Source organism: Podarcis raffonei, chromosome 8 (genome assembly GCF_027172205.1).
Source record: "Podarcis raffonei isolate rPodRaf1 chromosome 8, rPodRaf1.pri, whole genome shotgun sequence".
In the NCBI taxonomy this organism is placed as follows: domain Eukaryota; kingdom Metazoa; phylum Chordata; class Lepidosauria; order Squamata; family Lacertidae; genus Podarcis; species Podarcis raffonei.
Genome location: NC_070609.1, coordinates 16720065 through 16736513, shown reverse-complemented (window position 1 = coordinate 16736513; position 16449 = coordinate 16720065). Strand labels below are relative to the sequence as shown.

Below are 16449 nucleotides of genomic sequence, written 5' to 3'. Positions count from 1 at the left end.
GAGGCTGCACCGTCGCAAAGCATTCCAATACACATTGACAGGTGGACAGAAGGTTTTATTACTCTCTCCCCAGCACTCACTTTTCTTCCAGAGAAGGCAGGGCAAGATATTTCTCCTTCATTCATTTTGTACTCTCCGTGTCCTGCAATTTCTGAGTCATTGTTGGCATCATTTTTGTATGCTTTGTTTTGCAGGTTTTTTAAAAAAACAGCAGGACTATAATCAGTGCTTCCCCTCCCCCTCTCTCTCCAAGGTATGCAATACTGGCACCTAATTTTGTTATTGTTAAAAAGTGTGATACAATGGTACCTCGGGTTACAGACGCTTCAGGTTACAGGCGCGTCAGGTTACAGACTTCACTAACCCAGAAATAGTACCTCGGGATTAAGAACTTTGCTTCAGGATGAGAACAGAAATCGCGTTGCGGCAGCGGGAGGCCCCATTAGCTAAAGTGGTACCTCAGGTTAAGAACAGTGTCAGGTTAAGAACGGACCTCTGGAACGAATTAAGTTCTTAACCCGAGGTACCACTGTATTTACTGTTACAACTTCCTGGTGAGTACCTGCCCCTATTTTTCTAGAAATAAAACACTGATTATAATGCATTGTTTACAAAACGAGAACACACCTTTTCATCAGAATCATGCCAACAATGCAGTTAAAGAGTGTGTGTGTTTATGCATGTAGCTGGAAAAGATAGAAGGCTAGGGGGAAGTAAAAAATAAATAAACCAGAAACTAGTCGTACTGTAGGCACAATGCAGTCTTTACAGGCATCCAAATGGCCTTGAGGAGGATGCAATTCCCACGCAGGAAGTTATCCTGGGATTCATCTATTAAACTGCAGGGGGTTTGTGGACAAGGCAGCCCCAGCCACATCTTTACCTGCCCATCCCATGCCTGAAGGCAGGCTGAGGCCCCCGTAATGGACCGGCCTCCGCTGTATTCCAGCCTGCAAAAGTCAAGACTGCCCCAGAGGCAGCTCTGGCTTTCCATAGGCGATTGGACAAGTGGTTATTTATGAGTCTGTAGTAAATGGCATTTTGTGATATGGCTGGTTGTTTCTTTCTTTAATGGAAAACAACAACACTGGGACTCTGAGGATTCTTTTCAAAGCCTGCAGCAGGCTGCAAATCAATGCCTGCAGAAAGGCACGTGCTGTGAGATGTCACTCTTTGGTTGACAGGCAGGCGGAGCTGCAAGACTTTGTTGATTTTATTCGTTCATTTCGCAATATTTATATGCCACTCGATTGTCGCAAACCCTCAAAGCAGTTTACATAAAGAACAAAACAATAAGATTATTAGCAAATGAAGACAGCTAGAAACAGCTATCCTAAATAAAATATCCTGGGAGTTGCTCTCTTGTCTGCATCCTTAGGAGTCTCCAACTAGCTACCACGCGGTGTTGCAGCCTTAATTCTTGCAATGCCATTCCTATAGAATGAATAACACATATTCAGCCTGAGACCTCATTTCTGAAACACGCGGCTGAAATCGAAAAGGCTGTGCTCAGAAGTCCTCTGCGTGCACGCAAATTTTTGAAGAGCACCTGCTCTGCATTGAGGGTTCAACCCTGACATCTCCAGATAGGGACTGCCCGCTGCCCAAAACCTTGGACAGCTGCTACCAGCCAGTGTGGACAGTTCTGAGCTTAATAGACAGATGGCTTGACACAGTAGAAAACATCTTCCTATGTTTTGATGAGACACGAGTGAGGGTGGGTAGAGACATTGCTCAGGCTCTCACCTCTGCTTTTAGCAAGTTTGACACCCGTTAAAAATCAGGGGGTGGAGCTTTTTGCAGGAAGGGGCTAAACTGAGCCTACAAAGCTCCCTTAAAATAAATGTTCTTTGCTCCGATGGCCAGAGCTGTCCCAATACATTTTGCTGGTGAGGTATAGGACAAGATGGTGCCCCCTGCTTTCCACACAAAGGAGCTGCCTAGAGTGGCAGTTGAATCTCACTTCAATACTGGCAAACAGCTAGGAGGCTGCCCCTGCTGCCCCTCAACATTTGCTGCCTGAGGCAGTCACCCTACTCTGCCTAATGTTCAGGCCGGCCTTACTGACAAGACGTGGTTTCTAAGAATCCCAGGTGGGCATCGTCTCCCACCCCTGAAGCCTCAGAGCCTTTGGCTGGAGGGTGGAACCCAGGGCTTTGCGCATGAAAAGCATGTGCTCTGCCACAAAGCTACAGGCCCCTTTCCCCCTTCCTTCACTTGCTGCAGGTCATGTTTCAGTGCCAGAGTAAACAATAGGCAGCCTATGCTTTCCCCAAAGGGGGTATAGAGAAATGGACAAGAGCAGGAAGGATAATTGACACATGAACACTATGAGGAAGAAGTTTCTTCGGAGGGCAGACAGCAGATCAGAACCAGGAGGTGACCTCCTTTGTTCGCAGTGTCAACTAGACTTGAGAAATCCTCTTAAATCTGCCTCTCCGGCTCCTCTTTCAACATCTGCAGACTAGACCTTCTTGATTTCAGCATAATCTGATTTGGATTCTTCTGAAGTGGGTTCCGGTAAACATTTCAGTTCACCAAAGTTGAGAGATGCGTAATGCAACTCTTCGGGGTCGTTGGACATTTGGTCGGGGAATTCGTCAAACTTCTCTTGATCTTCAGGAGCGTCCTTGCCTTCGTCTGGATTAGGGACCGTGAGGCTGTTACGCTGTTGGTGAAAAACAACAAGCAAACATTATGCAAAACCCAGGATTGAGCTACTTTAAAGCTTATCCATAACCTGGACTGCGAAACTTAAGAACAAACAGCTTCTCCCTCCCCCAAATCTTGAGCACTTTCTTCCTTCTTTGCTTTATTTCTAACCTTAAAAGGCCCTCAGAGCTTTTGCCTTTCAAATTAGAAACAAACAAAACCCAAATTTCATCTCTGTGAATGAATGAAGGGACGCATGGTTATCTGAGGCCATGGGGATGTGCACAAGCCCCATTCCAGTGTCATCATGTCTGCCTTTGCTCAGTCCCTGACTTTCCTCGTATTGCTCCAGGAACCTATAAACCTTTCCTTGAACACAAGTGGAATGATTTCTGTCCGGAGTTGGGAACTTTTTTCCCTACCCAAGGGACACATGCCTTGTGGAAAGCCCTTTGTGGACTGCATCCCAGTGGCGGGAGTGTAAAAAATGTGTGTAACCATTCTCCAGCCTGACAAGCAAGGTGAAAATTCACAGTTCAAGGAAACATCCCAGCCAGGAAAACTCACTACAGGAGGGTGTAGAGCTGTGAGGTGCATGAACTGGGTCAATGGGGCCTGGGCAGAGTTCCAGGGGAGGAGGAAGGGGGGCAGTGGGGGCGGGTTGCCCCAGGTGTCACCACTGAGGGGGGTGACAAAATGCTGGGCAGCACTCACCAGGGGGACTGCAGTGCGCCTGAGCCACGTGTCTCTCCTGGGAGTGGCGCAATGGCTTGGACACCCTCAGGCTGCCCCAAATGGTCTGCCCACTGCCTCCCCCCCCCCCAGCTATAGGGCGGCTGACTGGGAGGAGGCAGGCAGACTCCTCAGTGGACCCGCGGAGCGTCCTGCCCTGGCTTGCCCCTCCCCATGGGCGGCTGGCCCCACCCCTGGACGCAGGGCACACACGCCACCCCAGGCGCCCAATCGGCTTGCTCTGCCACTGCAGAGTCCCAAGGAGCTTGGAGGGCCACATTCAGCCTTCAAGACTGAGTTTTCCCTCCCTGCAACGTGCAATCTGATAAAGCAGGGTCCCCCATTGTTCAAGGGATTCAACTGCAAATGTGGCATGAAGCCTTTCAACATTGTGTGGGAATCCCTTGCAGATAACCACAGCACCTGGAGACAGACAGTCAGGTTGTAAATCCACAGCCGTGACCAACAGTAATGACCGCTGGGAGAAGAAACACTGTGGTACATCTGCAGCGGCAAACAACCGGACGCCTTCATCTGCCCCAGCTGCAGCAAAACATGTCTTTTCCCTATCGGTCCCTACAGCCACAGCAGGCACTGTAATTCTCCCAATGGTTTGACTTCACCCTCAAAGGCTTACTCTTTCATCGTCTCCTGAGACAGATGGATGCCAACCAAAACTCCCTATGGAGGTCTTCTGCATGCAGCATGAGGAAGGCCAGGGACAGGAGACGTGTATATGAAAATGATGACTTTGGGGAGGGGGGGGGAGGCTGGCATTTGCCACTGCCACCGCCGCCCTCCACCCTGCCTGAACACAACTTTGGACTGCAAGCAATCAAAGTGCTGGTGTGGACTTTTTAAGCGTGACAGCTGAGAGGCAGGTGCTACAGACCTTGACATCTGGGGAAAGCTCGTTGTGGACATGAGTCAAGGGCTTTGCGATAGATTCTGAGGCAGTCAAAGGTTTTCTGTCCTTTGGGTACCTGCAGAGAGAAATTTCATCCCCTTTTCATTTAACTGACCTCACGCCACCTCCAGTTAGCTCATGCCACTCCTCAATCCATTTTTCTTTTTCTTTTTAATGTCCAGAATATGCACATAACAGGGACAGGAGTGCTGACTCTTAGCATTGGCTTAAGCTGCAGTGGTATAAGTTGGTGGAGGCTGGTCTCTTAGGGCAATCCCACTTGCTTGCCTTCTTACTTACAAACCTGGCACCAGCCACCACTGGTGGAAGTCAAAACTTGCAGTGCTTGGTGTGCACAGATGAGAAACTCCAATTTCTTCCCTTGTTACAGGAGCTGTTCCAGACACTCACCAGCTGCATTCATACAGCAGTTCATTCTATTTCCCCAACATTTCCCCAACCATTAATTTTTGCATTATATTCGAGCTTTCACACGATGTGTAAGCCACTCCCAGAATGTAGCCAACTATAGCACAAGTTTAGTGCTCATTTCTCAGTTATTTGCAAAAACATATTTTTTTGCAGAAGCAAAAAACACGAAAATAAGCTCTAGACTTTTGCTATATTCTTCTATATTTATAGAGGTGATACACACAAGCGTAATGCGGAAATTAGCAGGGAAATGTTGGGAGAGCAGAATAGACTGCCATGTGAATGCAGCCACCATCTCCCCAAGGAAATGATCTCATGTCTCTTTTAAGTGTTGTACAAGCCCTAAACCCTGACACCATGCCTGCTATTCCTCATGTACCAAAGGAGATGGGGAACCCTAAAATAAAATAAAAATAGAAGGAGAAAAAGTTTGAGTTATACAGGCCAGCAAAGGCCAGGGTGAGGAAAACACAAATATCAATGAGATGGCTTGGCCCCAAATTGTGGGAGAGAGATAAGGCAATGCTGGAATCAAGGCTATGTTCATCACGATCTGGTCCTATGCATGTTATTCAGTAGTGAACTCAGATTTCAAAGCAATCACAGAATCAAAGAGGAGGAAAGTGTGTTCTGGATCGCAGCCAGAAAGAGGCAGACAGAAAATCCTGACATCATAAACAAAGAGCTGGAGGAGATGAGGAGAGAGGTTACATGTATATAGAAGCAAAATTTGGGATGTTTTGATTCGGCTACAAAAGTAGTTGAGATTGTAAGTGACCAAGAAGATTAAAAGACGGTTAGAAGAGAACAGTGATGAATTAGACAACAGGGTGTGAGAGAGAAATGGTCAAGTCAAGAGGCTTACCTGACGTGGATGGAGAAAATTTAGCAGAAGACCTGGAAAAGATTATTGGCTAGTTTAGTGGGAAGCCTTGTGAATGAGCAACGCTGCTTTAAGCAGCTCTGAGAATTAACAGTGTATATTCTTATTCTTGGACAGTGTTCTCGAAGCTACAAACATGAGTCTGACCAAACTGCGGGAGGCAGTGGAAGACAGGGGTGCCTGGCGTGCTCTGGTCCATGGGGTCACGAAGAGTCGGACATGACTAAACGACTAAACAACAACAATTCTTATAAACATGAGGTGCTTTGGTTCAGTTTTAGAACCACAATTCCAAAGATGCTGCTATGCAAACAAAAAGGAATAATCCCAAATGGCTAGTCACTGGTGCAAACATACAAAGAATCTGCTTATCACTTTGACTGGGGATTACTTTGAGATAAGAGAGAAAGTCGGGGAAATTCTTAACAGATAAAGTAACCAAAGGAAACAAGTACAGTGGTACCTTGGTTGTCAAATTTAATCCGTTCTGGGAATCCGTTCAACTCCCCAAACGGTTCGAAAACCAAGGCACGGCTTCCGATTGGCTACAGGAGCTTCCTGCACTCAGTCGGAAGCCATGGAAGCCATGTTGGACGTTCAGCTTCTGAAAAATGTTCACACACCAGAACACTCACTTCCGGGTTTGCAGCGTTCAGCAGCCGATTTGTTCGGGAGCCAGGCCATTCAACTACCAAGGTACCACTGTATACGGATAACATTTTAAGGTTCTGTTTTGATAGAAATGGTTTTATTGGGGGGGGGATTAATTGAAAACTTTGCAGTGATTTCCTGGAATTGTTCGAAAGATTATTCATGGGTATGCTCTGTGTTCAGATAAATAAGACAAACAAGATAGCACAGCAAATGCTGCACTAGTAATCCTCCCACTGACAGAGGAAAATCATTTGCAGTCATGTAGTATATTACTTTCTTCTACTTTCTTCTATGGGGACAGATCTACTCTCTTACCCCAGGCGCATTGCCTGAATGCAAACACGACAGAAGTGTCTTTTGACCCTAGGACATGCACTGTCATAGTCCTCAGTCCATTGGTCCAGTAGGGAGAAAAGGAGAGACAGCTTGGGGACTTGTCTGCACCTCTGTACACCGCCGGAAGATGGAGGAGCAGGACTCTGTTATGCCTCCCCGTATCTCACCATGCTTGGGCCCATGGTACAACTTCCTTGCACCTATTGTATAATTCCCCACCTGCTTCCTGTTGCAGTTTTCTTGGGGGAGCCTATTTAGTGAGGGCAAATGGGGCACTGCCCCACCAGCCTCAGTCTGATCTCAGCCAGGGCCCCCCCACCTGCCTTCTTACTTACAAACCAGTCCATTGGCAGCCAGCTTCCTCCTCCTTGAGGGACGCGGGTGGCACTGTGGTCTAAACCACAGAGCCTAGGGCTTGCCGATCAGAAGGTCGGCGGTTCAAATCCCTGCGACGGGGTGAGCTCCCGTTGCTCGGTCCCTGCTCCTGCCAACCTAGCAGTTCAAAAGCACGTCAAAGTGCAAGTAGATAAATAGGTACCACTCTGGCGGGAAGGTAAACGGCGTTTCTGTGCGCTGCTCTGGTTCACCAGAAGCGGCTTAGTCATGCTGGCCACATGACCCAGAAGCTGTACGCCGGCTCCCTTGGCCAATAAAGCAAGTTGAGCGCCGCAACCCCAGAGTCATCTGCGACTGGGCCAAACGGTCAGGGGTCCCCTTTACCCCCCCTCCTCCTCCTTACTCAGTGCTGCCTTTGTAGAACTCATTGGGACAAAAGTAGAATTAGTTGGCTCCTCCCACCCTGGGCTCTGGCTCCACCTTTTTTTGGGCTCCCTGCCTGCCCCCCTACTGGTTTCAATGGGCACCAGGCACCACTGATTAAATGCATTCTAAAAACACTAAATGGATTTAATTGGGGCATGGAGATTTCAGGCTTGTGAGTTCTATTTGGGATTTGATTGATTTTTTTTTTTGCTAGAACCACAATGTTTAATACTAGAGGTGTTACTAGGACCACAAGATACAGCAACTGAAGCCTTGTGCAAATAGTTGCTTCAAATGGGACAATATAGAATTAACAAACAGGGTGTCTCTGAGCGCATGCAGATCCCAATAACATGTCTTCAGCACCGGCACCAAGCTTACAGTCCTGCTACACAAGAATCCATTCCAGGTTTTCCTCTCAGGCTTTCTTCATCCCAGCAGTTTAATTTAGAAGGCAGTTGCAACTTGATGGTGGCTAGGGCTGCCTTTTTATTGTTACAGTAATTAAAATAACTGGGAGTCTGAAAACCCTGGTGATCTACTGCAAATCACCTGGAGATTTACTAGAAGATCCTGATTTACTTTCTGCCTTCTCCTGGGTTGTTACATAACACGATAAGTAAGGGAGAATTTCTCTCTCTCTCTCTCTCAAAAGGTATGCAAGGAAAGTAAGACTACGTTAAGAATTCAGGAAATGCATATTGATTTAGGCTGAAGGCACCAGAATTCATTACAAAATTAAAATCGAGGGAGACATTTTCATCTCCAGTTACTACTGTGTCAAACAATCTGCATGCGGGGAAACGAGCCAACTTGGATTTTTGCAATGTAAAATATGTTGTAGTCTATCAATATATTGACAAGGAAGGGAGAATCTTGATGATGGAGGATTTATTCCTGAGCGAAACTAATGCTTCTGTGGGCTCACGCACCAAATCACAAACAGGGGAGAAAGAGGGAGGGTGGTTTGGAAAACGAGGTCGATATTTTATTAGACTTCATAGAAGGAGACACTCTGATAGGTCAAGAAATGAAGAGTGTTATGGGTCACTTATGTTGACAGATGGGGTCAGAGTAATGTTTATAACACTTCATGCTCCTAAAGTGTTTAATAAAGGTGTACAATGTTTCTTAAGCAAGCGATGCCTAGAAGACTCCAACTTTATAGACGTTAGGCTTGCTGCTCCAATGTACATAAGGAAGCCTTTTAAAAAATCAATAAAATACATTATTTTTAAAAATGAAGCATTCCTGCTTTGGAATGGGTTGGACTAGATGACCCTTGGGGTCCCTTCCAATTCTAAAATTCTATGATTCTAAAAATTGGAGGATGCATCTAGTAGAGCAGATGCAGAAGGTCCCTGGTTCAGTCTCTAGCTTAGCCTTTTTCAACCTGGTGCCCTCCAGAAGCTGGTGCCCATCAGAAGCTGCTTTCAACCAAGTGAGAAACATTGGTCAGTCTAGCTCAGTATCACCTACACTGGCTGGCAGCAGCTATTCAGGGTTCCAGGCAGGGAGTTTTTGCCAGCCCAACCTAGAGATGCCAGAGATTGAACCTTCACTACTGAGCTGTCATTCCTCTCCAACAAGTCCCTCATCCTCCAGCCAGCTTGTTCAAGGGTCAGGGATGATGGGGGCTGAAATCGAACAACATAAAGAGGACATCAAGTTGAGGAAAGCTGCCCTAGGCCCTCCAGCTTTTTTAAGAAAAAATAAGATCTCAAGCAAGAGCACTAGCAAAGGGCCCTTCCTTTTGAGAGTCACTGCCAGTCAGAATACAGGTAAAAGGTAAAGGTAAAGGACCCCTGGACGGTTAAATCCAGTCAAAGGAGACTATGGGGTTGCAGCGCTCATCTTGCTTTTCCAGCCAAGCTTTCCGGGTCATGTGGCCAGCATGACTAAACTGCTTCTGGCGCAATGGAACACCGTGACCAGTGCCAGAGCGCACTAAAACGCTGTTTACCTTCCCGCTGCAGCAGTACCTATTTATCTACTTGCACTGGTGTGCTTTTGAACTGCTAGGTTGACAGGAGCTGGGACAGAGCAACAGGAGCTCACCCTGTCGCAGGGATTCAAACCGCCGATCTTCTGATCGGCATGCCCAAGAGCAGGCATAGGCAAACTCGGCCCTCCAAATGTTTGGGGACTACAACTCCCATCATCCCTAGCTAACAGGATCAGTAGTCAGGGATGATGGGAGTTGTAGTCCCAAAACATCTGGAGGGTCAAGTTTGCCTATGCCTGCCCAAGAGTCTCAGCGGTTTAGGCCACAGCACCACCCGCCCTTCTTGTCAGAATATAATACGAGGCTAAATAGGTCAGTGGCCAAGTTTGGACAGTCAAATCCTGATTCAAGAAGCCAAGAAATGCAATGAGTTACATGCAGTCCCTTTGTCCTCATTTTGCTGCCCTCCCTTACAGAACATAAGAAGAGCTGTGCAGGATCAGGCCCAGCATCCCAGCATCTTGTTCTCACAGTGGCTGACCGGATGCCTATGGAAAGTCCACAAGCAGGATCCAAGCACAAGAGCACAATCCCACTCCTGTGGTCTGCCGTGGAAGTAGAACAGGAGAGGAGGTGATCAGCTAACCATGGTTCCCGTGACTTCTGCACCAGGAAACCATGGTTAATGGCTTCCAAACAACCAGGGTATGTAGCTATGGGTGAAAAGTTGACTTATGAAACCAATCTTCTTTCAGTTTCCCCAGTTTGGACTTAACAGAAAGCTGTAATGAATGCTTCTTGCATTCGCCCTCTGCTTGTGCAGAACACAAAAAGATAAAGAAGAACTCTGCTGGATCAGAGCAAAGACCCATCTAGTCCAGAATCCTGTTCTCACAATGGCCAGCCTAATGCTTTTGGGAAGCCTGCAAGCAAGACTTGAGCACAACCACCCTCTTCTCCCTTGTGATAGCCAGCAACTAGGGTTCAGAGACATTCTGTTTCCAAGAACAGAAGAGTTCTAAGTCAGGGTATGATTGCGTAAACCAGGTTGAGCAGTAAGGCAGATTTCATAAGTCTTATTTCTTCACCACATAAGAAATAGCTTTTGCCAGCTTCCCAATAGATGCCTCAGTATATAAACCGACTGCAACACATTTAACTTGATCAATTATAAATAAGAGCAACTTTGCTCGAGGAAATTAAATAATTTGTTACTGTCAGACAACAAGGTTGTGTACTGATGAACTAAGGGGATTTTTCAGACTTAATAATACTCCCGAGAAGAATAAACTAACTGTATGAGAAACTAATAAAGCCTATATGTGGAGGGATTCATAACAGTTTCTTCATACTTGAATTAAAGGAGAAAGAGGCAGAGGGAGGGAGGAATATATTAGCGAGACTGAGATGTTGCAAACGGCGGATAGACAAAAGAGGAAGAGGTCAGCTTCCGTAGGAAATACAAAGGATGCTTGTGCAACAAATCTTAAAGATACATGGTTGATGGGCTAAAAAGTTGAAACGGGTCAATAAAAACAGTATAAGTGACATCTGAATGTGCGTTTTTGTACCTTTTTAGGCTGCTTTGGTATTGTGCAACCCCTCAGCCTGCTGACCCCCCCAAAATTTTTTGAAGCACACCTGCCTGACATGGTGGAAGTTGATAGAAACAGTACACCTAGAGCAAGCCTCTCTGCCTCACGTCTGCCTTTGCACCTCCATCCCCCTGCTGGCTGCTTTCCCCAAGGTGGTTTATTTTATTTAAGTCCCTAGGGGAAGCAGAGCAGCTGGCTGGAGTTGGCATTTGGGTTGGCTCGAATGCTCAGAAAGCCTCCTCAGGGCTTTCATTGAGGGCTGATCCACCCTTCCTCTTGCCCCTCTGCTTTCTCCTGGAGAAGACTGCTCCCAATCAGAGCAAACATCATTTCAGGTTTTCTCCGGATTGACGTTTGCTCCGATTGAGCACTAGAGAGCGGGTTTTCCCTGGGAAAGAAGTGGGGCAAGGGGGAAACCGCTCTGACCCGTGCTATCTAGGCATGGGATGAGCAGAAGTGTGCATGAGTCCAAAGTGTTGCGATTAAGGCAACGACGCTTGCAATAAATTGCCTGAACCAGTGAGGGGCAGTAGGCAGAAAGGTAATGAAGAGCTCATCCACACTTCCAGTTGTCATGTGCCAAAAAATCATGGGTTTTCTAGGCATGGGTCCAGGAGGTTTTGCCTTTGCCCTGACACCTTCCCCCATAAAACCTGTTCTTTAGCGCTAAATCGGAACAAACAGCAATCTGCAGGAAACCTGATTGCCATTTGTTCCGATTCAGTGCTAAGCCAAGGGTTTTCCCCAGGGGAATGCAGCAGGGCAAACAGAGGTGGGGAGGAGCCCCTAGTCTTCCCTCGGTGATTCCTTCTTAAATAACAACCTGCAGATTGTGTTTTCTCCATCAGATTTTACTTCCTTCCTCCTGCTTCTTCAATCAGTTAACGTTCGTGTTAGTCCTTCCTTTGGTTAGGGTTGCCATATTTCAAAAAGTGAAAATCTGGACACAGAAATTGTTGAGCATTTTTGGCAAAGTGGGGGGGGGGGAGCGCAACTTGTTGAGCCATTGTTATTAGGACCCAATTGCCAGAGATAGTCTTATCCTCCTGAACTTCTCTCATCCTCTTTTAAAACCATCAAAGCAAGGAGGAGGAGAAAGAGAGAGAAAGCCTACCAACTTTCTCCCCACCATGTCTAATTTATGGGGGGGAAACCCCATTCACAGGGATAGGGTGTCTGTGGCCCTCCCAATGTTTCTCGCATGGCCAGTGGTCGGGGGTGATGGGAAGTGGTGTCCAATATCTTATGGAGGTTAATAATAATAGTAATAGTAATAATAATTTATTACTTATACCCCACCCATCTGGCTGAGTTTCCCCAGTCACTCTGTTATGTGGTCCCAGCAGCCACTCCCAGTCACCAGTCTAGCTGCCTCATTCTGGATTAATTGCAGTTTCCGGGTCACCTTCAAAGGTAGCCCCAGGTTCCTGTATGTTCCCAAATGCTGTGCTTCCCATGTGCTTCAGTGTAGCACAAACTCTTTGCACAAGGGGTTGGGAACCTCATATTTAAACCCAGCCAGATGGGTGGGGTATTATTATTATTATTATTATTATTATTATTATTATTATTATTAATGCTCCCTTATGGGCAGTTCTTCGGAGCCCACATACCAGTACAAAAAAAAGCACATTTATATATTACGTGTATTGCTTTTAGTGACTAACATTTTGACCCGTCTTTACATACGCCCAAATTCCTATCAAAGGCTAGCAAACCCAACTAATGAAAAACACAAGGAAATAATAACAAAACTGTAATAATAGAATGTATTCCATGCACACACCCTAATCCAGGGATGGGGAATAGAGCAGCCGCTGGCTCTGGGACCAGATACCTGCCTAATCTGGGCTATTTTACATGCCTCTTGACCTCCTGGGCTGAGAGCTCGCTCCACTCCCCCCTGTGCACCCCAATGGCCAGGATCGCTGCAAAAACCTGACAATCCCCAGGTTTCAAATCAGTGGACTGATTGCTGGACAATAGCCATTTGCCAACAACAGTGGCATTTGCTAGGGCGACACCAAGCGGCTGTGTCATGCCTGATCAGTCTCCCGGAGGAAAGATGAGTGTCTGGAAAGCTCTGCAGAGTAGGCCAGCATAAACACACAGTTTTTTGCAAGCCAAAAAAGCACCATCGCCATCCACCTTCCATGAAGGTACAAGGCGGTGATTGACTTGGAGTCCCCTCAGCCACAACACTGGTGATGACGTTTCAACGTGCTGCCGATGACAGCATTGGGCCCTCTTTCCTGCAGAACATAATACCGAACCAAAAATTCACTCCAGGTGGAGCCTTCCTCTCCATCAACGTCCAGCGCAAAAGAGACTCTGCTCTCCTCAAGTACTACGGAAACAGACAGATGCTAACCGTTACTTACCTTCTGGAAATCAGAACGACGATGATAACGATCAGCATGACGACAGCCAACATGACGAGGGCACCCATTACACCGCTGATTAGGTTCCTTTTCAGAGAGTCTCCTGTTGGTTCAGAGGAGAACAGGTCTGGTGAAGCCACAGAGAACCAGCTTCTCCATTCCCACCCACCCCACATCTCAACCCAACGTTTGAAGTGACTTCATTCTGTTTGTCCCAAAGAGCTAAGAGAACCCAAGGCTATCAATAGGCAGAATGAGGCCAGTGCCTCAGGCAGAAAATGCTAAGGACATCAAAAGAGTGTTGCTGGATCAGGACAATTGCCCAGTCAGGATCCTATTCTCACACTGGCCACCCAGATGCCTCTGGGAAGGAGGACCTGAGCACAAAAGCGCTCTCCCCTCCTGTGGCTTCCAGCAACTGGTATTGAAAAGCATTACTGCAGCCATGGCAGGAAGGTCCTAAAATGCTAATGAGGAAGGAAGGCAGTGGTGGTAACCAGCAGCCAGAGGTGTAGCAAGGTCAGGTGATACCCAGTGCAAAAATTTACCCGGTGAGCTTTTTTTAGGGATGGTACCCTAACGTTGTTGACCTTTTTTTAGGAGGGTTGGCTGTGAAACAGATACACCAGCGGATCACGCAAATCCGACCGATGATCACATAACACTGTGTCAGTGCCACCCACGAAAATCCAACCGCCCATAGGCGATCGCAGGGGTCAGCAACCTTTCTCAGCCATGGGCCAGTCCACCATCCCTCAGACCATGTGGTGGGCCAGACTATATTTTTTTGGGGGAGGGGGATGAACGAATTCCTATGCCCCACAAATAATCCAGAGATGCATTTTAAATAAAAGGACACATTCTACTCATGTAAAAACACACCGATTCCCGGACTGTCCACGGGCCGGATTGAGAAGGTAATTGGGCCACATCCGGCCCCCAGGCCTTAGGTTGCCTACCCCGGGCAATCACATAAAACTGCCCACCAGGGATTCGAGCGCTGCCTGCCGGGAGGTGCGAACACCACCTGCCGGGGGGTACCAGTCTGATTGTCGGGCATATTTGCACGATCAGCAGGTGAATTTTCACGACAACAATTGCACCAATCACAAAAATCCGGCCATCGGGGGTGTGAGTGCCACCACGACGATCCGCCTGGGGGGATTTTGTCACACACACCCAGGCATGACACCCGGGGTGGACCACACACCCCCACCCCTTGCGATGCCCCTGCCAGCAGCGGCTGGTGCCCATCAAATCACAGAACCCAACAGTGGGGGTTGCCAGAACCAATGACAGGCAGAACCATTTGAGTGTCCATAAAGAAGCAGGTAGGCAGGGAATAGCTGAGAGCAGGTTGAGTTTCGTGGGGCTATGCCAAAGATGCCCCATGAAACAGCCTCCACTGGCTAATGGAGTCCCCAACCAATTCCCCATAGCAGAGCCATGCAATCCCCTAAGGTTGTCGGTTGCCTTCAAAAACCATGGAGGGAGATGTCCTCTTACTCTCTCTGAAATAGTAGTAGTAGTAGTAGTAAAGGTAAAGATAAAGGGACCCCTGACCATTAGGTCCAGTCATGGCCGACTCTGGGGCTGCGGCACTCATCTCGCTTTATTGGCCGAGGGATCCGGCGTACAGCTTCCAGGTCATGTGGCCAGCATGACTAAGCCGCTTCTAGCGAACCAGAGCAGCGCACAGAAACACCGTTTACCTTCCTGCCGGAGCGGTGCCTATTTATCTACTTGCACTTTGACGTGTTTTTGAACTGCTAAGTTGGCAGGAGCAGGGACCAAGCAACGGGAGCTCACCCCGTCGCGGGGATTTGAACCACCGACCTTCTGATTGGCAAGTCCAAGGCTCTGTGGTTTAACCCACAGCGCCACCTGCATCCCTGTAGTAGTAGTAATATATTATTTATACCCCGCCCATCTGGCTGGGTTTCCCCAGCCACTCTGGGCAGCTCTCAACAGAATATTAAAAACACGACAAAACATCAAACATTAAAAGCTTCCCTAAACAGGGAAAAGTTTCAACTGCATCTGTATGAGGAGTAAACCCTACACAGATACAGAGCATTGCCCTGAAATTGTATTGCCTTGAAATTGCCCAAGATACAACAGACTGAACTGATATGCAAGTCACTGGATCCATCTTCCCAACTATGGTGAGATGTATTGTATTTTATTTAAATCACGGATCCCCTCTAAATTTGCAGATAGGCATGGAAATTTACATATCTGAATTTTATGCAAATATGCCCTCGTTTGCAGAGATGCGCTTCTTCATTATTGGCTAATGCATCTGTGCCCACCCCATCTTCGGGGCTCACGCCTCTTCCAGTGAAATTCTACACATGCCTACTCAGAAGCTGGTGCCATTGAGTTCATACGAAGGAAGGGGGTGTCATAGAATTGTAAAGTGGGAAGGGACCCCAACGGTCATCTAGTCCAACCCCCTGCAATGCAGGAAACCCAAATAAGCATCCGATTGCAATCTTGGCCGCCACTCTGTTGCGACAGCTCTCCTAGAGCAGCATCCGCCACATGCATCGGCATCTTCCAGTGATCCGTCTAGCATTAAATGAGCGGTAATTGCCAGCATTATCCCCCATTAAAATAGCACTTAAAATCATTGTGATGATTTTAAAAGATCGAAGGCATTATCTCTTCAATTAAAAAATAAATACATGGAAGTACTGGCGATAATCTCTCCCCCTTCCCCTCCCCCCGGCTATTAGAAGAAAATAATAAACTTTTAATACTTCAGTACTAAATTATTCTAATGGCAATCATTTATCTCTAAAATTAAAGTTATTAACACAGATACACTTAATAAAAACCGCACTTGGGTTTGCCTGCAGGCCAGACGCCGAAAGCTCTTTAGGAGATTGGAGAGTGGATCGTAAAAGCCTCGTTTTGAAGCACGTGACAAGCTGGGGCTTCATTTCAGCCAGGGATCAGCCCCTAGGAGCTGCTTTCAAGGCCACAGGTTGTGAGTAAAGAAATGGGTGCCTCTGAACATGTGCAGAGTGCATTTCCCAGCCCACTGAGACAGAGGTGGGGAAAAGGTAAGTTTCCAGGCCAGTTGTCGCAGCTGCCAAGCCTCTCTTTGTAGGAATTCATTGCCGCTCAGAATTGAAATAAGCTACTATCACCCTATCTTTAATACA

General features: G+C 47.2%; 1 protein-coding gene across 1 annotated transcript in view; it reads right to left on the bottom strand.

The window, feature by feature from the left end:
• Positions 1 to 1007: 1007 nt before the first annotated feature.
• The window catches only part of LOC128418471 (sialic acid-binding Ig-like lectin 13), a 29289-nt gene continuing 13847 nt past the window's right edge, over positions 1008 to 16449 (bottom strand). The window contains exons 8-10 of the mRNA XM_053398174.1: positions 13280 to 13382; positions 4277 to 4367; positions 1008 to 2668 (exon numbers count right to left, since the gene is read on the bottom strand). Of these exons, the coding sequence (XP_053254149.1) occupies positions 2465 to 2668; positions 4277 to 4367; positions 13280 to 13382 (398 nt within the window). The 3' untranslated portion in view covers positions 1008 to 2464. The remainder of the gene's footprint in view (positions 2669 to 4276; positions 4368 to 13279; positions 13383 to 16449) is intronic.